Raw genomic sequence first — 23,429 nt, forward strand, 5'->3', positions numbered from 1 at the left:
GGAGCCAGGAAATGAATTTAATTTATCTGTCTACTTGAATAAGTGTATAAATTACGGTAGCATTGAATAGGAGGCAACATATGGACCGCGTTTCTAGTCTGAAAATGGGGTTATGACGCATGGGGAAGATGTCAGATAACGTGTGGTAGTTTACAAGTTTCATTACGTCTGATGCTAATGTAGAAGACTGAACCTAGGTTTGATAAAAACTCTGACACTTCGATACATTCATTATTTTCACCATATATACGAGGATATATTGAAAAATTCTTAGCCTACTAGAGAACCAAACAAAATTTCGATTTCAAAATATTTTATTACTCAACATATTCTCCTCTTGATTGAATACATTTTGTACAGCGAACCTGCAATGTCTCTAGACCTTTCAAAAATAATGTTTCTTCTTGCTCTGCAAACCAGACCTCTAAAGCTTTTATTACCTCCTCGTTAGAAGAAAATTTACGACCTTTCAAACATTTTTTCAGTTGAGGAAAGAGATGATAGTCTTATGGAGCCAAATCTGGTGAATAAGGGTGGTTTTCTAATAATTCAAACCCTAAATCACAAATTTTTTGCATGGCAACATGAGATTTGCGTGCAGGGGCATTGTCCTGCAAAAACAAAACATCTTTGGATAGCTTTCCGCGTCTTTTCTCTTTAATTTTTTCTCGTAGAGTTGTCCTGTAATATCGCATAGTATTCTCCGGTTATTGTTCTGCTCTTATCCAAAAAATCAATTAAAGTTACTCCATGGCAATCCCAAAAAACTGAAGCAAGAACTTTTCCAGCAGATTTTTGGACACGAATCTTCTCAGGTCTTGGAGAACCAGAGTGTCGCCATTCCATCGATTGTTGCTTTGTTTCTGGATCGTAGAAATGTACCTAAGTCTCATCCATAGTAACAATTCTGTTTAAGAAGCCTACATCGTTTTCAAATCGAGCATAAATCGAACGCGATGCTTCTACCCTTGCACGCTTTTGGTCAACATTCAAACATTTGGGGATCAGGTACTTGATGATGGCTCGATACTTCAATTTTTCGATTTTCACAATTTCACACTGACACTTCTAATGAGTTATTGTTCGATGCTATAGTTTTTTTATGCATGGAACTGGTCTAGGCTAACTAGATGTCACTAAATCCTCGTATGGTGAAAATGTTTAAAATAAGATTCAATATATACCATGATTGTATATGCTAGATGTTGCCAAGATTTTTGAGCCAGAGTTCATTAGAACTCTGGAACTGGAACTGGACGAAGATTTCAAGGTTGTAGTGCAAAGTTACTCCCTTCAAAATCTACAATAATTATGAACTAAGACAGTCAATTCCTTGTAATCACCTGAATCTCTAGGTTTCCTCTCATTCAGTACTTTAAGGATATCCCTATCTGATTTTATGAAATATACTCCTGTAAATACATTTTCATCTATGTGATTGCAGGAAAACCAGTTGCACCAGACAGCCGCGTTGAGGTCATGGTCAACCCTCCACGCCTTACTTTACGCCATCTCAACAAAGAAGACCGCGGAATGTACCAGTGCTTCGTGAGCAACAACTGGGACCAAGGACAAGCCATCGCCGAGCTAGACATGGGCGACGCGGGTCCCGAACTAATCCACTGGTTCTCCGAACAAACCCTCCAACCAGGTCCCATGGTCTCCCTCAAATGCGTAGCTTCCGGGAATCCCCCACCTCAGTTCACCTGGAGGCTAGATGGTTTCCCTCTGCCCGACCATCCCAGGATCCTGGTGGGGCAATACGTCACCTTCCAAGACGACGTCATCAGTCACGTCAACATCACCAGCATCAAGTCCGAGGACGGTGGAGAGTACACCTGCACCGCCCACAATAGCGTTGGGAAGATTTCGCATAGTGCCAGAGTGAACGTTTACGGTTTACCCTTCATCAGGGAGATGCCGAAGATAACGGGAGTGGCCGGTAGTAGTTTAGTGATTAAATGTCCGGTAGCTGGTTATCCTATCGAGACCATAACGTGGGAGAGGGACGGTCAGATGTTGCCGGTAAATAGGAGGCAGAGGGTTTACGCGAATGGTACTTTGGTGGTGGAACAGACTCAAGTGAAGGATGATGCAGGTACTTACACTTGCCAGGCGCAGAATAGGCAGAGGAATTCTGCAAGGAGGAACGTGGAAGTCCAAGTGATTGGTGAGTTGATTTCCTCTTTTATGTATGAATAAGGAACAGAGGGAACCACGATTCAATGAGCTACTGTATTGCGTCCTAATTCTTTCCAGTGGCTGAGATGTGTTGGTAGTCTCAATTGTTGGAAACTCATGGATCAGCTAGTTCTTTTAGGGCTTGAGAAAATTGTTGCTTTCTTGGTGTTGAGGTCCAGAGAACTGAATGCTTGGCATGTAATCTTCAGATTCAATATTATGACCTCTAGGTCAAGGTGTTGGCGAGGTTTGCATGACCTTATCGCCTCTCCTATAATATTCTCCTGGTAATGAGAAAAATAACGCAGAAGGGAAATCTTGTTTAGTGGAAGGTATATTTGATCTAATTAAGACAAACAACCTTTTTACATAACAGGTCACAGCAAAATGAGAAAAACACGGGCTTCAATGGTGTGAGCGCCAACCTCACACCCCCTGTTGACTATGATAATCTACAACAAACAATCTACACCACTTTTCGTTCGTGTTAATTAATCAGCGTACTTTACGCTGTGATGTGAAACCTTCCAGAGCATTCTGATCGTATTTTACGAAACTTACTTCGCAACATACACGCATTTCTTAGCCCAACTTAACCCAACTCCGTCATAAATAATGAAGTTGTTGTTGAGGCATTCGGAGAATCCCCGAAACATCTCAATTATGAAACCTCCGGCTGCAGGCTGCCCTTATTAATGAGATTCCTGCAGCCTTTCAAGCTCGCCGACCTAGGATACAATACGGGGCCGGAGGTATTCGCCATATTGGAATGTCTGTCAGGTCGGGAAATTTCGCATGGTGTGAGATGAATGCTCTATTCGCAAGAGAGAATGAATTAGTAATTTCGATTCAACGTAGGGGCTTGATGACTCACGGGTGATTGGTAATATCTGTGACATTCTCGAATTCTCAAAATCTGGCTTATAGAGCGAGATTTTAGAAAATAACCTTTCTGTCTCTTGAACATTCGGGCTCTTCTGCTTGATAATACTGGTGTCTCAGGAACTCCACTTTTAAGTGAATGGCTCTCACACTGCCAGGGATATCTGCTGACATGGAAGTGCCCTAATACCATGAAGCAACTGTCCAGAGATGATAAAGTGACTCTACTATGGGTACCAGGACAGTGTGGTGTTGAAGGAAATGAAAAAACCGATGAACTTGCAAAAAGAGCATCAAGGTTAGTACCTGCTTGTCCTGAGCCTTTTTGTGGCATAAACAATGGGAGTTCAACAACAGAGGAACCCTCTGGAGAAACACTCCTGGACCTACCCAGTCAAAGAAATTCGTGATGATTTCACTGACCTATACCAGGAAGCTGCTGAAGCTGTCACGAACTGAGCTTTGGGTGATGGTGGGACTGCTGACAGGGCACTGTATGGGTAAGTCAGCAGATGTGATGTGTAGGCTCTGTGGATCAGAAACAGAAACAGCTGAACACATGGTATGCAAGTTTCTAGAGCTGGCTGGCCTAAGAACCATTCATATGGGAAAACCGATCCTGGATACTCACGAGCTAATGGCCAAGGCTCTTATAGATGTTGTCGGTTTTATCAACACCGACCTCTTTGGGTTCCTATGAATGAGTAGGGTAGAGAACAAAAGATCTACAGGCTAACCGAATGAGCCACGACAACCCTGGTTGTAATAGTGTATGGCTTCTTCGAAAGACTGCCATCTCATGTCAGATAAGTGGCTTGCTCTTTAAGAGGTCAAGCAGAGTAGGATTAAGAGGTCTTCTTTCGAGGATGAATGAGGAATTTATCGGGTTTTGGTCTAACGATAAATCAGCTATTCAAAACCTCTTTATTGTTAATGTACTTACCCATAAATATTTTAGCTGCGCTTCTCAACTCCAGAAAAATGACCATATATCTAATCCACAGACTTTTCTGTTTCAGTACCACCGAAAATAATGCCGATCCAGTCGATGACCGGCCTCCTGCGCCAAGGAATGCGAGCCGCCATCAACTGCCAGGTCATGGAGGGCGACCTACCCCTAACCTTCACGTGGGAGAGGGACGGCAAGGCGGTAGCCAACAACGCGGCCCTAGGCCCCGTGATAAGGAGGATAGACGAGTTCTCCTCTCAACTGATCATCGATCAGGTGACTTCCGACCATACAGGAAATTACACCTGCATCGCCAGCAACGTAGCAGGCCGCGAAAAGTACGTCGTTCCGCTGACAGTCAATGGTAATTAGATAATGGAAAATTTTCCTGTTCTGTCTCCCCAACGCTCCCCCTAACTTCATTACGTCTCGCCTTGCTAGAGGTCTCGACTCTGACGGTTCGACGAGACGCGACATGTTGAATTCCGAGGATTAACCTCGGAGTTTTACAGATGTTCGGATTTTTCATCGCTTCCCCGACGTTTTGCCTTTTTGTCGGGGGGTAAATTGGATTTTACGGGTTTCCAGTGAATTATGATAATTCTACAGATGCTCCGGAATGAGGAGAGACTCACTATGCTGTTATTTGGGAGACGAAGATGGCTTCAAACTAAGGGTTCGAATCTTTCAACCTTAGGCCCGTTTGCACCAATCCCCCTTAAAATGAGTACTTAACTAAGCGTAGTATGAAGTTAATGGACGCTTAATTTTATTGCCAGTTGCACGACTGCGGCTTAACAGAATCTTAAGTAAGGGGCCCTTAAGTTTTGATATCTAGTGATATTTCAGTTTTTTATTTTGGTGCAACTTCATTCTAGTCCAATAAAGCCTTTTCATTGGTTGGCAGATTGCCGATGATCGTTGTCATTTCATTAACCTAACTTTATTGTCCTGTCAGTCAGTGTCAAGTAAACTTTTATATTATTATCAAAGAGTGACAACTTTTTGTTGCTGAATTAGCATTGTTATTGATAATGAAATGGATTGTCAAATAAAAGTTACTTGACGTTATTAGAAAAACCACAGCAGTTCTGCAGCCAGTCTATGAGTTCAACAAATTATTTTAAGTAAGAATCCCGCCCTTAAATACTTAAGTGGTCATTACAGGAGCGCTTAAATTTAAGGCTAGCTTTAGCCATTTAACGTCCAGTTTCAAAATCGATTTTAACGTCACTTTAAGATTAAAGCTTCCTTTACTGTCATTTTTAGGTTTGATTATGAAACCGGCCGTAAATGTCACTTTACAGTTAGTGCAACGTAATTTAAGTTAAGGGTTCATTTTAAGGAACACTTAACACTAAGTGCGTTTGGTGCAAACGGGTCTTAGACTCGCGATTTTCTGATTCGCTCGTTTCTAGAAAAAGTTAAAAATGAAATAACACTGGCATAAGTTTACTTATAAGCTTCTTAGGCAAAGCTAAGTCAACGCAAAGTCGTCATCACAATCCAAGATGCGTCACATACTGATCCATAGGTTCATAGTATGTGCAAATTATCTCTGATCAAAATTCACAGATTGATTCTACAGGTAATTTGCAACAAAAATGTTCCTATTGACTTCCGTTGTAAAGCAATTCAAAATTTAAACAAGTAAGGTTTCACAATTTTTCACTCGAAACAAGGCATATCGTGGAAACCTGCATCTGAATCAAAATTTGTTGTACAGGGTGGGCAAAATTGGTGATACATGAACTACAACTTTTTAACCCAACGAGATAGAGGAAAATGAATATGTGCCATTCATGTCGTCTTTTTTCGGGAAACTAATAATGCCATCAATTGCATTCCTCTATCTTCTTTTGTTTTTGAGTTATAAGGCCAAAATTCAAATTTGGGCGGTTTCAACTTTGATCATTATCTCCGTTTCTGTTTGTGCTAGGATGTTGAAATAAAAACATTATACAGAAACTTTTTTGAAAGCAATCCAGTGGCGTACTATGATTTTTTCCTACAGGTTTATTTGCTGAGCTATAACAGAAAGATGTGTTTTTTCTTATGAAAACAGTAGTTTAAAATGACTTAGAAAGAATCGTCATTTGTTTACCGTCTCAGAAATATATCATTTTAAACTACTGTTTTCATAAAAGAAACACATCTTTATGGTGTAGCTCAGTAAATATATCTGTTGGAAAAAAAATTGGAAACAGAAACGGAGATAATGACCAAAGTTGACATTTTGATTTCGATCTATAACTCGAAAACAAAACAAGATAGAGGAATGCAGTTGATGGCATTATTAGTTTCTCGAAAAAAGATGACCATATTGTGCCATGAATTTTCCTCTATCTCGCTGGGTTGAAAAAGTTGTAGATCAGTAATCGCCAAATTCGCCTACCCTGTACACTATAGAAGAGTTTCTCAATTAGGATTATAATTTTCAATATATATCTTGTTCAGAGATGAAAAATTGTTAGATATTGTAACTGTTCTACACTTTTTCTTCGACTCTGTGTATACAGGGTGAATCTTTGACTCGTACAAATATTTTAACAATAGGTTCCTGAGGTTGAAAGAAACACTTTTTTCCTTTATCATTTTTTCCGGTTTAGAAGAGACAGACTGTAGGAAAACCATGAAAAAAAATTATTTTTAGTTCTCCCACAAACGGTTTCATCGAATGAAGATCAAGACCGGATCGGAAAAAATGGTATAGAAAAAAAGTTTTTCTTTTGACCTAAAGAATCTACTGTTTAAATATTTGTACTAGTCAAAGACTGGGGAGCTCAACCAGGCTGAATAGAATCCTCAGTTTGCATCAGAGTCATACGGTTTTTTGTGTCTGTGGACACCTTTGCTGGGGACTATCTACAATACACCAAAAATTCAGAAAAGTCGTCTTCCGTTCAAATAGTGCTGAACTCTAGAGGAATATTCGATCGTTTAGAAAGCTCACACCCGAATAACCTATTTTCTTGGTCCCAGTGCCCCCCAAATGGACGGTAGAGCCGTCGGACACGAACGTGGCCTCCTCCCAAGACGCCATATTGCACTGCCAGGCCGAGGGCTACCCCAAGCCGGTCGTCACATGGAAAAAGGCCGTAGGTGAGTCTCAATTAGCCCGAATATTTCCCTTCCTTCTGTCGCCGGTTCGTGACTCGGGTGAAAGTCCACGCTCCGGAATTTGAGACACGTATTTGCCTGCCGGTAATTGGAAGTCTGCACCCCTTTGTGCCAACGGTCGACGTGCAACTTCGATCGCTAGCCGGACGTCTGGCAGTTTTTTCCGTTCAAGAGGGCCCCTTGTGATCACCGTAACGTTATTAGGGTTCTGTCGGGTGTTTATGGATTGGATTCGGGAAGAAGTCGACAGGATAATGAAATAAGGACGGATTCTATAGGTTTCTGTACCAATTTTATCGAAGATAGTTCAATCTTGATTCGATCATTTTTCTCCATCAGAAAGGATTGACGTGGAGTGAAGAGCTTTTACTCTTGATCGCTTAATTTTGTTTTCCTGTCTTCTTTATCTTGTTAGGTTCTTATTTTTCTTGCTCAAAACATTTACCATAACCATGTTATATTCTACCAGTTTCTAATGTGCCAGTAAGCACAAAAGATTTGGTCAGGTGTCTTTTCAGTTGGTTTCTTTTTCTTGGTGGAGCAAATATATCGCACCACAAGATAATAAAATAAACTTTGCCGGAAAAAATTGACGGAGAGTTGTGACAGCTTGTCACAAGCAGAGAGCAAGTTATCTTCCTAATACACTGCGCAAACAAATTAACGCACATTATGGAAATCTCGAATTTAATCTACAACTGATAATGATTTTTATCAGAATTATGCATGCATTTGTTATCCACTTTCAACAGTGTTCTTCAATACAGATGTTTTTTCCCATCAGGAATAAAAAAAGATGATATTATCAGATTTTGAATGTATTGGCTCCCTTTCATTTGATTTTCTACACTCGATCACTATGCAACGCGAAACACGCAATTTGACCCAAGAGGAATGTGCCCAACCGGTAGTTTTGCGAGAAGAAGGGTGGACATACACAAGAATTGCAGAAAGGTTTGAAGTTTCCCATACAAGTGTGTCCAGAATGTTGCAACGATTCAGGGAAACAGGTATGAAGACCAGGACAGGGTAGACCACGGGTAACAACTGCCATTCAAGAACGTTACTTGAGAGTTTCTTCGTTGAGACAACGGTTTGCAACCGCTCGCCTCCTTCAAATTCAGCTTGAGCAAATTCATGAGGTGCAAATTAGCACTCAGACAATAAGAAATCGCCTCAGAGAATATTATTTAAGGCCTCTTGTCGCAGCAAGAGGCCCAGCTCTTACCCCAGCCCATCGAAGGGCGCGTTTGGATTTTGCGAGAGAGCATATCCATTGGGAAGAGGCCGATTGGGAAAGAGTTCTCTTCACAGATGAGTCTAGATTCTGCCTCTACCATTGTGATCGACGTTCCCTAGTATACAGATGTCCACATGAAAGATATGCTCAGTGCAATTTCCTGAATACTACTGGTTTCGGAGGAGAATCGATTATGGTATGGGGTGGAATATCTTTGACTGCTCGCACAGACCTAGTGGTCGTTGATAATGGAGCTATGAATGCTGATGAGTATATAAGGAACATTCTTGAAGAGCATGTAGTGCCATTTGCCCCATATATTGGTGAAAATTTCATTTTTATGGACGATAATGCCAGACCCCATCGTGCGCGCATCGTTCAGGAGTACCTTGAAGAGGTTGAAGTCTCTCGAATGGTATGGCCAGCAAGAAGTCCAGATCTCCATCCGATTGAGAATGTTTGGGACAATCTCAATAGAAGGCTGAGAAGTTCAGAAAATCATCCAGCTACTCTTAATGACTTAGGAATCCAACTCGGAGAAATCTGGAAAGGATTAGATCAGAACATTTTAAGATCACTCATTTTGAGTATGAACCGTCGTTGCCGAGCTGTAATTAACGCAAGGGGTGGAAATACCAAGTATTAAATCACTTATCAGCATTTCAGTATTTTGAAAATTGTTCATTTCTCTTCTTTCACATAAGATTCGGTGAAATCCTGAATTTTTCTTCCATTTGATGTGTCTTGCTTCGTTCGAAACCTTCCCGAGAGAACATGAAAATAAGTTATAAAGTCAATGTAGAGTTAACTTTCATTAAAATTGTGGTTTTCAGAATGTGCGTTAATTTTTTTTTGCGCATTGTAGCTTCTTTTGGGTCCAATTAATGTATTCTCTGAAATTCTGACACACAATTTATTTTCAACATATGGACACCTGACGATTTTTTCTTACATCGAAAACCTGCATACGCTTTCCTACCGATGAAAGTGCGGGCTCCCCAACTTCAACACCAAACTTCCTCGAAAAACTACTTCATCGATAAAAGTTGACTTTCTAACTCGTGCAGTAACCAAACATTTGATAAAAACAAACCTACGACACTCGAATTACCCCAAATCACACCGAGCCCGCTGTTTTCCTTACAGAAGAGCAGCCAGGGGAGTACAAAGACTTCCTCTTCCAACCCAACGTGCAGCAATACCAGAACGGTTCCCTGAGCTTCGTTCACATATCAAAGGAGAACGAAGGCCAATATTTATGCGAGGCGAAGAACAACATCGGAGCGGGAGTCAGCAAAGTGATAGTCCTCAAAGTTAATGGTGAGTGTGTTTTATTTTCAACCTGAACGAGTCCCGGTGCATCGTTTCCCTTCTACGAATCCAGCGGAGAGACCGTGGAAGGTTTTATTCCGGCCATGAATATAGAGCGAGAACAGACGGTTGCGGGATAGATAGGGATGCGAGTGAATTAACAAGGAATAAAAAGTTTATCTACGTGATTGGTAGGGACAGGCTTGGGTTTCATATGGGCATGCTGGCTCACAGTTGCATCGGCCGAATAGAATAGGATCTGAACGTGTTCCCGGCCTCCTCAATTCGTCATACGTCTGTTGTTTGCAAAGCGAATCGTCGTACTGAATTAGAGAAAATATGGGACATATGCTATTGTCTTCGTCTTGGTTTCTATCTGGAGGGGATTGAATCGGACACCGTTTCATATTGGGTGGCGCTCTGGGTAAATTTATAGTACCCAGTAGAACTAACCAATATTGAATAATCAATTCCAAACGTTCCACATCGTAGAAAAATTCTATGTTGCTCTGATGAGGTCAAATGAGACCGAAACCATGGTCAGCATCTGCTTTTCTTCGATGGGGCGTACTCCATTTGGGGCCTTGACGATGGCAAATTGGCTAGTTCAATTCAGATCGTAACACTTGTTGATGTTCATATCGTCGGGTGGTATTCTTCATATTTTCTCGTATGATGCGCCGTTTTCGAGTAATTTGATGTTCAAAAATTAAAAAGTGCCAGTGAAATTTAAAAAAATTGGTACTTTGGCTAAATACAACTCTGTAAGATCCACAGATGTGAAGTGTAACAGATTTAGCTAGTTATTTCGAAGGTAATATTGTTTTTCCAGGGGTGGCACAGCTCAGTATAAAAACTTAAAATGGCTTTAATCTTTTTATCAGGGCCGAATCGGAAAAATGTGTTAAAATATTTTGGGAATTCTCCTGGATTTGGGTGATTACTGCATATGCAAGTTTAAACTGAATAATTATAAGTTTCATTCATGATTTTTTCAAATGCCCCGCGGAAACTATTCAAAAGCATTCTTCTAATATGGGGTTTTAAAATTCCCTTCGTTTCTAGTTCACGATTTGGCAACAGCGCCTACTAGAAAACAAAAAAAAACAATGTCCGATCAGCTTGTTTATAAAATAACGGCTGTTGATTCACACCCATCATAACACGCCTACTTACTGGCAAGTCTCAACAGCAACCGGCCATAAAAATCCCATAAAATTTTACGAGCTTCCTCGATCGTTGCAGACTTCATAGACAGCCATCTTTGTCTATCTCATCAAGATAAAGTATTTGTTGTCCTTTATTATCAACGCATATTTCAGTCGATGTTGCCAACTTGTGTAATAGGAAAAAACGCTTCAAATTTCCAATACCCATTTTTATTTTTCATTTTTAAGTACGTTTCAAAGATATTTCATAAGCAATATATCATTTTCGTCAGAAGGAATATTCCGTACTGGGTGTTTTTATATCACTTAGCATTGAATGGTCACGAACGACGGATCCTAACGTCAGAAGATTCCTTCAGAACCCAAATGATCATCTCCAAGCTAACCTAATCTAATCATAGTCAAACGAACTTCATCCATCATGGCTACAACACATAAAAACCAGTAAAACCACCACTGAGAGCCTGAAACCTACCAATTCAATCATCTCATTCCCAAGTTTCAATATCTTAGCCATTCCAGAGAGGCCAATTCGTCCCGTGGTCCTTATGGCAGTGTTTCATGAATAATCCTCTCGCTCCAAGACCCCCAAGTTAGGTTATTTTAATATCTGTCAATGGTTCTGCAGATGCTATAACATAGAAGATCCTCCGACCGTATCCCTTCGGGCACAGATCCAAATTTGCCGGTCTCAGTGAATGAACGTCATAACCGATCCTAATTCGACAAGGTAATTACATTAATAGCTGCCCTTGTGCTTGCGCAATATTCACGCTGAAGTGGAGCAGGGCTAGAGACTGATTCGCTTCGAGGATTCTGTCCGATATACGTTCACTATGGCACGGGGCTTAATGAATGGAGTGAACCTCTTCGATGTACCGTTAATGGGGGATGTCGTGAATTTCAATTTTCGCAGAGATATACTTCAAGGGTAGATTGGATGGCATATATTTCGTGAGTGTGTCGTCACTTCATCCCTATTTATTATAGAGCTTTTCTCGAGTAGACTCTGCGACATGAGATGTGTTGAACCCCGAAGGAGCATCATCCTTAACTCAATAATGAGTGAGACTCACCTCTTCGAATAGTTATACAGGGTATCTCAGGATTAACGGGAATAAAATCAGATTTAGGTTCAGTACCTCACAATGAGAACAAAAGTTTCTATTGCCTATTGTTTCTATTGAGCTTCGAATGTCATTTGGTTTCAGAAAAATTAGACATCTATGATATTCAGTCATGTCCTTGTCTTTTACCGTGTTGAATATGTTACAAATGATCTTCTGGGTTGTCTTTCGTAGCTCCAGCCCATTTCCAGCAAAAATCCAAGCAGGTGCAGGTTGTCAAAGGTGAACAGGCGCACTTGCAATGTTCCGCATTGGGAGACGTACCTATGGAGATCACCTGGAAGATGGGAGGACAACGGATGACCAAGGAGGGAGGAGATCCAAGGTATAACATCAGGGAGCAGACGTTAGCAGAAGGAATGGTTTCGGAACTCGGGATAGAGAGAACTATCAGACAGGTTAGTGGAAAGTTATCCTTATTTTATCTTCTTGTTATATGAAAATTTGAATATTGAGTTGAGGCAACAAACTTATGGTCAGCTCAGTGCTGATCAGGTATTGATCGCTACGATCAGATTCTTGCTGTTTATAGTAGTTTTCATTATAATTCTTACTCCTCCGTTAATTCTCTCTTCATCTGGCTCTGTTTGATCCCTAGATTCTTGTACGTATCTCATTCCTTTAATGCTTCGATTTCTACACCTTCTTCTTCTATTTTGTCTCTCGTTATATTGAGAAGATGACATTTTTCCAGTCCAAACTTGATTTCTATATCCTCGGAGAGTTTTTCTACCATTTTCAGCATTTATTGCATTTGGTTTATAGTAGATTCAATGGAGTTTCGTATCGTCCATGTGTAGGAGATGATTCAGCTTCATCACACTTTTACTGCAGCTGTTGATAGTCTCGATGGCAAATCCGCAGTTGATTGTACCAAATAGAGGGTACAGGACCTCATTTGATTGACTGATTCGAGATCGTAGATTACGAATATGCAATTAGATTTTTTCTAGGATCAGTATTTTGGGAAATAAATCACTATGCACTTTTTACTTTTCTGTGTCTTTTCTGTAATTATATGTGTAGGCATAGGGGCGGCAGAATCTTAAGCTGAAGTGGGTGGACTACACCCTAGGAACGCCCCTGCTAAGGTATATGTAGCCTAACCAGCAAAACCAAATAGAATTGAAATTAGTTTCGGTTTTTGTGTGGAGCTGAAGTTTCTCCAGTTTCATATATTTCTTCTCACTTGTGTACCAACTTACGACCTAATGTAAGTAGGAAAACCTCAAATTTATGAAAATAGAGCTCTCTGCAACTTCTCTACTGTGTAACTAGTTGAGTAGGATGAAGAAATTTCGGTTGGGACACCCTGTATAGAGTAAGTCGTTTTTCCCAAAAATATTCCGCCAGTAATCTTTCGGGAGGAAGTGTTTTTTATCGATATCGCTAACTTTCGTGAGGTTCAGTAGCATCCTCTTTCATCTGACAAATAGGAATTGTTCAGGATACAGGCATCTTCACCTGCTCCGCCAGCAACGCCTACGGCAGCGACGACATGAACATCCAGCTCATCGTACAGGAGATCCCCGAGGCTCCGAGGAACGTCAGGGTCACCGATCAATTGTCGAGATCCATAGGGATATCCTGGACACAGCCGTACGCCGGGAACAGTCCCATCACGAACTACATCATCCAGTATAAACCGGGGTCAGGTGAGAACCTCAAATATTTATGAACGAAAGGGGACGCCGACGAGGGTATTGCGTCAACGGGTTTTATCGGAACTGCCAATTAGCCATGCACTGTCAGGGGGAGACGCGGAATGATTTACCGGATTGAAATGAAATATTTTGAGCGATGGTTATGAGACTGCTCTCGGTTCATCGTTTCGAATTATGCGAGCTTGGAGAACGAAAAAAACATACCACGATTTGGTTAGATCGTCAGCTCAGTATATTGAAACCGCCAGGTACTGAGTTCGATCCCGGACTAGGGAAGAAATTTTCTAGTCGATGCGGGTACGGGCCATCATTCACTGTTGGCTTAAAATTAACAGTAAGGACACAGTAACAAAGGCTACACAGAACACAACTGGTAACTGCTCCTCCCAACTCGTACAAGCTCACGGAGCCTCTGAGGTGTACTTCGGTACCTACGGAGAATCAGGATAATATAATAATAAATCAAAGGTCTAGAGCAAGAGAGTAGAAAGATAGGAAACGCCCTCATCTATCTAGTACAGTGACTCTAACCAGACAGTGGCGACAATTGGAAATTTAGCAAGAATATGGCGGCTCAGAACCACAGATTTCAATGCTAGGATCTTTGATTCGGAATGCGAATTGGCTCACGTCACGTCACGTGACCAAATCTGCCATATTCTTGCTAAAACGATGAAAAACGAGACCACAATTGTCGCCACTGTCTCGTTAGATTTACAGTGACTCTATCAAACACAGTGGCGACAATTGTGGTCTCGTTTTTCATCGTTTTAGCAAGAATATGGCGGATTTGGTCACATGACGTGACGTGAGCCAATCCGCATTCCGAATTGGAGATCATAGCATTGAAATCTGTGCTTCTAAGTCGCCATATTCTTGCTAAATTTCCAATTGTCGCCACTGTGTTTGATAGTGTGATCTGCCATACGTCAAAGATGTCATTTCTGCGCAATACGTTTTTTTGATATTATAAACTCAGTAGAATTTGTACAATTTATATCAGAAATCAATATGAACCACAATATTCAATATACCATCATAGCATACACATTTCAGTTACTCACATATTATTTACAGAATTTTCGGAACCACAATTAAACAAACCTTACAGAGCTATAATACAAGACCTGTATGTTAGCCTGTCAGTATAGTTTCATTAAAATTTCTTTTTGATATGGTCTCTTCATGACATAATATGCAGCAAATCGATTAATGAATGAACAAAACACTCACAGCAGGTTTCATAAAACTTTGGACTTTCCAAACAACAATTTGACAGTCACTCGATGCCCAAAACGAAATCAATAAAACCTTTGCATTTCTGGATATATTCAAGAAATGGCAATTGACAATCTTTGAATGGACGTAGAAAAGTCATAGTTTCCCCTAAATAGGCCCTTCATGCAAAGGATGCTTCCTGCATACAACAATTTACGTGGATAAACAGTTCTCAATTGATTTGCAGTTAAATGTTCATTGCACATGGTGTAGTCAGTAGTGTTTGCTGGCCTTCATGCCCTGAAATTTTATCCACTTCGTAGCACTCAAAATAAAAATCAATGAATGACCGAGTTACATGTTACTAGTTATAATACTTACAATCCCATTTTTCTTGATCCACACTTTTTCACCATACAATAATTTTCGAACGATATTTTGAGGTTTTCACCAAGAAATTTCAATAATCACCAACTACAACGAGCTTGACAAACAAAAGGCGGTACGAGAATCAAAACATTCAAAATCTCTTTGATCAAAATGGCCATCGGATATCTCACAAAATGTCATAGGTTTCTGAAAATGTTTAACCAGTCTTAGGGCCTTAAAAACACTTTTGAAACACAGATGGCGCTCACGTCACTTGAGTCGCTTCGTTTCCTATCTTTCTACTCTACAATCTTTGGTCTAGGGCTAAGAATCTCAGTATTTCTGGGTGTTACACTTCTAATGTCACCGACTATGTAATATTTCAACGATAAACCTTGTCAGCGCTCTCCAAACCCCTCGTAATTAATAACTCGAGCCCTCAACCCCCTCGTGCCATAACTCAACGAACGACACATAGCATTTTAGCGTCGAAACTACAGATACACGTTCCGGCAAAATACGTGTATAATTCGACTATTTATAACGGACGTCTGGATCCGAAAAAGTCATCCAGCGTCGATATTTATGCCCCTGCTTACATAATTCCATCCAGAATTATTGGATTTCGGATGCGGATCAGACGACAGGCATTCGGACGATTTCGAAACGAAATATTTTATCTGAAGATCCCCGTGTGTAATCCGGACGTCGCGGATTGAACCTTATGCAGGTGGAATGCGGGGTGCCATAATTCAGAACGTTTTCGCGGTTTGCTGTAGCGGAACACGTGGGGGATACCGTTTGTTCTCGCGGAAAAGCCATGGAGATTTTACCAGATCAGATTCGCAGGGGGTTTATGAATTCTAGAAAAGAACAGAGTAAGCAGAAAACCACTGAAGACGGTTTCGTGCGAATTACGATTCAGAAATGAACCAAAAAGTTTGTAAGGAACGACTTCATTGGCTTTTTTATCGCCAGAATGGGAATCATGAGCTACGTGTAATCATAGATTAAATGAACAGAGAATAGATGGACCACTCCAAAAATACAAAAATACCAGGCCCGTTTGCACCAAACATACTTAGCGTTACGTGTCCCTTAAAATGAACCCTTAACATAAATTACGTTGCACCAACTGTTAAGTGACATTTAAATGGCTAAAGCTAGCCTTAAATTTAAGCGCTCCTGTAATGACCACTTAGGCCCGTTTACACCAATACCCCTTAAAATGAGTACTTAACTAAGCGTAGTTTAAAGTTAATGGACGCTTTATTTTATTTCCAGTTGCACGACTTCGGCTTAATAGAATCTTAAGTAAGAGGCCCTTAAGTTTTGATATCTAGTGATATTTCAGTTGTTTATTTTGGTGCAACTTCATTCTAGTCCAATAAAGCCTTTTCATTGGTTGGCAGGTTGCCGATGATCGTTGTCATTTCATTAACTTAACTTTATTGTCCTGTTATTATATTATCAAAGAGTGACAACTTTTTGTTGCTGAATTAGCATTATTATTGATAAGGAAATGGATTGTCAAATAAAAGGTACTTGACGTTATTAGAAAAACCACAGCAGATCTGCAGCCAGTTTATGAGTTCAACAAATTATTTTAGGTTAGAATCTCGCCCTTGAATACCTAAGTGGTCATTACAGGAGCGCTCAAATTTAAGGCTAGCTTTAGCCATTTAAATGTCACTTAACAGTTGGTGAAACGTAATTCAAGTTAAGGGTTCATTTTAAGGGACACTTAACACTAAGTGCCTTTGGTGCAAACGAGTCTTAAGTATTTAAGGGCGGGATTCTAATCTAAAATAATTTGTTGAACACATAAACTGGCTGCAGAACTGCTGTGGGTTTTCTAATAACGTCAAGTACCATTTATTTGACAGTCCATTTCATTATCAATAGCAATAATGCTAATTCACCAACAAAAAGTTGTCACTCTTTGATAATAATATAATACTTGACACTGACTGACAGGACAATAAAGTTAGGTTAATGAAATGACAACGATCATCGGCAACCGGCCAACCAATGAAAAGGCTTTATTGGACTAGAATGAAGTTGCACCAAAATAAAAAACTGAAATATCACTAGATATCAAAACTTAAGGGCCCCTTACTTAAGATTCTGTTAAGCCGCAGTCGTGCAACTGACAGTAAAATTAAGCGTCCATTAACTTTAAACTACGCTTAGCTAAGTACTCATTTTAGGGGGGATTGGTGCAAACGGGCCTAAGTCTGTCGGCTATAGATATCTTGATTAGTCGTTTGAATATTCGGCGGAGATCACGGTCATTCACGAGTGATCATGATCGAAAGCTCAAAATGCAGTGACACCTAACGATCAAATTTAGAATAATTTTTTGTGATTAGTGTAACATAAAAATCAAATAACAATAAGTGGCGCCACTTGTCAGAGTGATCCATCTATATTTTAAGTTAATCTATGACGTGTAACGTGTTAGCAGATACACAAAACCTCTAGTGGCATCTAGCCAGCCAGAAATCGTACTTCCAGTGAAGAAAAACCCAGAAGGTTCCTGCTTCCAACGGATTTGCATAAGGGATTGTACACGTACAAAAGAGGACATCGCACTTTATAGTGGTCAACCTCCTACACGTAAGACAGAATTCAAGACTAATTTGAATGAATTTCACAAAATGAATCCCTGCTAATCACAGACTCGAACACTCAGCGTAAACTTAATCAGAATTAACACTAGCTACCGCGAAGATACTCAAGACAGAATTAATCAGAATGAATGACCAGCGAGGGGACATCTTCTGTACCCACCAGTGGGTGGTGGAAACGGAATGTCTTCACTTTTTGGTTTATCGGTACTAGCCAACTTGAAATTACAGCAGTAATCAAGCCTACTTTAAAGCGACAGTAGTGAAGGAAGGAACAAAATGAACAAAAGATTCTACCTGGGACAGTCTTTAGGCTATAAAAATGATTATTCTGTTACAAACACCTTGAAATCAAGGTTCAATATCGGGTGGTACCTTCTCTAACACTCCATAGTACTCTTACTCTATTCGGCATTGTGTCAGTCAAGTTAGCAATGAAAGTTCTTCCCATTTAACAAACAATAAGATTACATCCGATCATTGTAGAGGTATGGCCTAATCAACCAACCAAGGTGACCGTATCCGGAGCCCAAACTACAACGAATATCCCAAACCTGCGCCCCGCCACTGCATATCACCTCAGGATACTAGCGGAGAATCGCTTAGGGTTGAGTGATCCCAGTCAAACTGTCCAGGTGAACACCCTCGAAGAAGGTGAGTACCACATTCCTATAATTTGATGATATTTACCAGTATTTTCATAACTTAAAGTACCAAGCGGTGCTCCCCTGGATGTGAGAGCTGAGGCTAAAACGTCTACAGAATTGGTGGTCACTTGGGAACCACCCCCGAGGGAAACTTGGAACGGTAATCTCCTGGGGTACCACGTGGGGTTCGCAGAAGGTACTGGAAACGCCAATAGTATCCACAGTTACACTTTCAGAAGCGTGGAGGTTCGACAACACTATGGCGGTGAAGCCACGCTGCAAAGTCTTTCGAAATTCACAACCTACAACATTATAGTCCAGGTGAAATGGTTCTCAAATATTTAGTAAGGTTTTCCATGCAATCGACGAATCCTTTCAGGCTTACAACAGCAGAGGATCTGGACCTGCTAGTGAACCAGTAACGGCGAGGACTCTAGAGGATGCTCCATCCTTACCACCAGAGAATGTTCAATGCTCAATAATGAGTGCTCAATCTTTACACATATCATGGGAGCCACCCCTTCAAGAAGGTCGAAACGGTATAATACAGGGCTACAAGATAACTTACCATTCCGTCGGGGAGTGGTATGGTATGTTTTTTATCATTCATTTCATTTCAAATCTTAATAAAGGAATTTTCGCAGATAACGATGACCAACAGACCAAGAATACAGCGCAGCTGAGGACGACGCTGTTAGGATTGAGAAAATTCACCAACTACAGCATCACAGTGCTGGCCTACACTGCCAGAGGAGATGGCGTCAGGTCGGAGTCTGTGTACTGCCAAACAGAAGAAGATGGTGAGTAAAAATAAAAAAGAATTGTTTGGATTATTTCACCATCTTCAGCATAAAGCCAGAAAACGAATAGTTCGTCGCAAAAAAACTTCTGAGACATCGTTAAGGTAAGTTTGCCACCCAATGTAGATATGAGCCTTGTTTAGCTGCGCTGAATCAACTTATAAAACCAAATCCTTGACCTTGAGCGGCTCTCGAAGCCCTGTCAGAAACTGGAGCTCATTTGCTGACACAGCTCAGCTTATATTCGTAACCTAAAGGTCTATATTGAGATTTTAAGTGCTAGTTTTTAAGACATTACAGGACTTATCCCTCGCTGTAGCTGTATTCCCGTTCTGGCCATCACAATCTGATGATAATCACGGTAAAATCGATAAATATTCCAGATTTTTCTGTTTCAGTTTCAATATAAACCAAGTCGTTTGTATCGCCCTTCATTTGCCTCGCGGCGGCTGAAATGATCCTGATCCGCGATCTTTGACCCTGTCCCTCCCTCCCAGCATCCCTCCTCGGTCGGATTAATCAGTGCTGAACACTCACGCAAGACGGAAACGGGGCACAATTGCGGTCTGCGGGGCACAGCGCCAAATGGGAAAATTAAGAAAGTCGTTGATCCAGAAAACCGCACCATTTCCCTCCTAATGAATTCATTTGATAACGCGCTCTGCGGCAATGGTCCGCTGATTTATGTGGCGGTACACGGGACCAGTTACGATTTAGCTGCTCTGATTGTCCTCATCGGGGATGTAGCTGCGTTTGGAGAGGAGCAGATCCAATTGTAACCTAACCTAACTCTTCGAATGATCGTGTGGGGTGGGATGAAAGAGAAGAAGGGTGCAAACTGGGTGCTTGTGGTCCATTTGAAGCCTCGTGTGAACCATAGCAGCTAAGCCGAATGGGTAAACTTGTCTTCTTATCTATAAATCATGACATATGGATACGTACCGTGTTGTCTTGAAGAGAGATGGAAGGCTTCTTTGCGTGGACTGAAGGGAGATCCATTGGGGTACCCATATATTCGGAAAGTCAAGAATATGCTACACCCTTATACTGGGAGTCTTACAGGGTATTGTCACCACAGGGAGCACCTAATGCAAATGAGTCTAGCAGAAACTGAGGATTGCAGATTCTGTGGACAGGGGAAAGAAACTCCAGATAACAGGGAGTTGCAGTACAATGCAACCGCCTTCAAAATCCACAATCTACACGCATTTAAGTTCCTCAAAAATCACTTCCCAGCATCAAAGAGGGAAAAAATCACTTTCAGCCGAGAGTCAGGAAGAAATACAGGGTGAGTCTTTGACTCTTACAAATATGTATTCCAACAGTAGATTCTTGAGGTCAAAAGAAACACTTTTTTCTAAGCCATTTCTTCCGATTCGGACCTGATAAAAAGATATAGCCATTCAAAGTTTTCACAATGAACTGTGCCACCCCTGGAAAAAACAGAATTACCTTCAGAATAACTAGCTACATCTGTGACACTACACATCTGTGGTTCTTAAATAGAGTTGTACTCAGCCAAAGTACCCAATTTTTCAAATTTCACCGATACTTTTTGATTTTTGAACAAAAAATTACTCGAAAACGGCGCATTATACGAGAAAATATAAGAAATACTTTTATTTTACGAATATTCATTAGATAGCGTCCAACTTAATTTCAAGAGCTGGGTTCTTTGAATTTCTGGTATTTTTATGGTACGTAATGGTCATAATGTTAAAACTGAAAGACGTGGGTGATATCTTGTGTTCGAAAAAAATTCATCAAAGATATGAAAAAATATATTCCGAAATTCAATTCAATCGATAAAACTGGTTTGTGAGATAGAACTAGAAATAACATTTTTTTATTATTTTTCAACTGCCAATATCTTTTAAACCGAGCCGATTCAGAAAAAATGGTAGGGGAAAAAAATGTTTCTTTTGACCTCCAGAATCAACTGTTGAAATATTTGTACGACTCAAAGACTCATCCTGTATGAAAAGTGAAATTCGCAGTTCTTAAGTTATCTCCCAATTTCAGTTGAAATATACATAAAAAAAAGGAGTGTACACTTTCCTTTAAGGAGAAGTAGTAGTAAGTTGCTTTACAGATACTACACCAAATATGGAAATGTGCCACACCTTTGAGCAATAGTCTGAATTACGATCTGCTACAGTTGAAAAATAGAAATTACCAAGCGAGAGGTAATATTAGGAATATTGAATAATTTTCAGTTATTCCCGAATTTCAGCCCAATTTTGGTACATATCACTATGAAGTATTGAATCCATAGACAAATTTGTCAATGATTGAATCGCCAATGTCACACAGTCGCTATATTTTCATCGAAATATTTCGAAAAACCGTCGAAAAGTGATTGTGAAATCAAGTTTTATAAACACTCAAGTTCAAATTTTTTTTTCTCATAAAAAACCATCTAAATTGGAAAAAAAGAGACGAGGTGACACCAAGACGTCCTTTGACTTCAAGTTAAAAAAAAATCAAGGCTTTACGTACAAAATTGAAAGCGTAAATATAGAACTAGTGAATGCCGTTTTTGAATGGAGATTCGTGAGGTATTCCTTCCTCTTAATCAATACCGAATAGAGTATTTCTTTTCAGGGAAACCCTCGAAAATCAATCGAAATTGAATGAGACGTCAGGAAAATCCTCTCCTCGCGATTCTCAATATACCAGCGTATCGTTTTCTCGTAAGACTTCCGTAAGTTTAACATCGGTTCAGGTTTAATGGAGCGAAGGAAGAACCGATCACTAACGTCTCCTCGAAACCCACCTGCTGGTAGGTGAGTGCGAAACCCACTTTGTGCCACGTCGACGTTCGTCGACAGAATCCAGTTCCCAGTTTTACGGCATCTTTCATGACGTTTTCCATTAGGCGATCATCGGCACCCCTGTCAAAATTCTTTTATCTCGCCGCCGCCATCCCGGCCTACCGCATACACTGGGCCACATAAATTGCGACCCTATTGTGAGGTTAGGTAGGGTTGGGATTCGTGCGGGGTTAATGGTTCCCAGAGATCGACAACTTTCCTAATTTTTCCGACGTTTAGTGCGTGCTTTAGGGCGCGCGGCGATTTCGATGGGGTTTATTTCCCGCATTAAAGTTGGGCCAAATGAGGAGAGGTTTTCAGGTTATTAAGCCCGTAGAGCGCGTTCCTCTGTGGGCGCTGCAAATTTCACACAAAGGTTCAAAGAATCGGAAATATTCCAACTAACACCATTCTGAACCCTTTAAGACCCACTGTATGTGTAATTTGGAGAATTTTCATCATTTATATCGACCAAGAGCAATATATTATTCACATTCAATAAATTTAATTCCTTAATTCACAGTTCCTTCTGCTCCTGCTGACATCAAGGCCGTCTTCAGCAGCTCCAACAAGATTCTGGTTTCTTGGCTTCCACCAACGTTCAGCAACGGACCTTTAATAGGATATACCTTCTACATGAGCCTAGTTGAGGGTGGAAGGGGTGAAAATACCCACAAGAGAGTGTTGAACCCTACCACCCAAATGCACGAAGTTGTTAGGATTCAAGACACTGCCACATTACAGTTCTGGGTCACTGCTTCCACCAGAGTGAGTACCCAATTGGTCCAATTTCTTCCGCGCAAATTTACAGAAAATTTTGGAATGAACTGCGCTGTTCGTTCTGTTTTTCTACCTCTTCCTGATAAAAAAAGGTCTTCCTTAATTGATGAAAAAGACTGACAACCATGTAAGTTGTCCTGATTACTTTCAAAACTAAGATACTAACTTGGAGGCAAGTATATTACGTTTTCTCCTCAAAATCTACCCCTTTCCTAATTCCCTTCATTCTAGGATTTGGCATGATGTGCACTCAAGCAACTGTACTTCAGTAAAGTGATAACGAGTTCAACAAGAAACTAGGACGTTTCCGAACAGAGCGACCATAAATCAGCGTTGCCAAAATAATACATCATTCTCTGACACATTATAAGATCTCTCGAGCTTCTAAGTAGCCAAAAATTTTATTACCGAAACGAAGTTCCTCGGTATTTATAAATTGCGAAAGTTCTCAAACTTGCAAGGGTGACATCGGTGACATTTCTAGAAAATACATTTATCAAGCAGATGTGTCTCCTGATTCAGGTCCAAA

General features: G+C 40.5%; 1 protein-coding gene across 2 annotated transcripts in view; it reads left to right on the forward strand.

Moving 5' to 3' along the window:
- Nucleotides 1-23,429, forward strand: part of LOC123306818 (Down syndrome cell adhesion molecule-like protein Dscam2) — a 128,049-nt gene that overhangs the window by 100,127 nt on the left and 4,493 nt on the right. For both annotated transcript variants that reach the window (XM_044888970.1, XM_044888971.1), the window contains exons 7-17: nt 1,445-2,170; nt 4,083-4,376; nt 6,995-7,114; nt 9,519-9,692; nt 12,154-12,377; nt 13,427-13,634; nt 18,347-18,514; nt 18,572-18,828; nt 18,887-19,097; nt 19,152-19,307; nt 22,644-22,888. In XM_044888970.1, coding sequence (XP_044744905.1) covers nt 1,445-2,170; nt 4,083-4,376; nt 6,995-7,114; nt 9,519-9,692; nt 12,154-12,377; nt 13,427-13,634; nt 18,347-18,514; nt 18,572-18,828; nt 18,887-19,097; nt 19,152-19,307; nt 22,644-22,888 — 2,783 coding nt within the window. The remainder of the gene's footprint in view (nt 1-1,444; nt 2,171-4,082; nt 4,377-6,994; nt 7,115-9,518; nt 9,693-12,153; nt 12,378-13,426; nt 13,635-18,346; nt 18,515-18,571; nt 18,829-18,886; nt 19,098-19,151; nt 19,308-22,643; nt 22,889-23,429) is intronic.

Source organism: Coccinella septempunctata, chromosome 2, assembly GCF_907165205.1.
Source record: "Coccinella septempunctata chromosome 2, icCocSept1.1, whole genome shotgun sequence".
NCBI lineage: Eukaryota > Metazoa > Arthropoda > Insecta > Coleoptera > Coccinellidae > Coccinella > Coccinella septempunctata.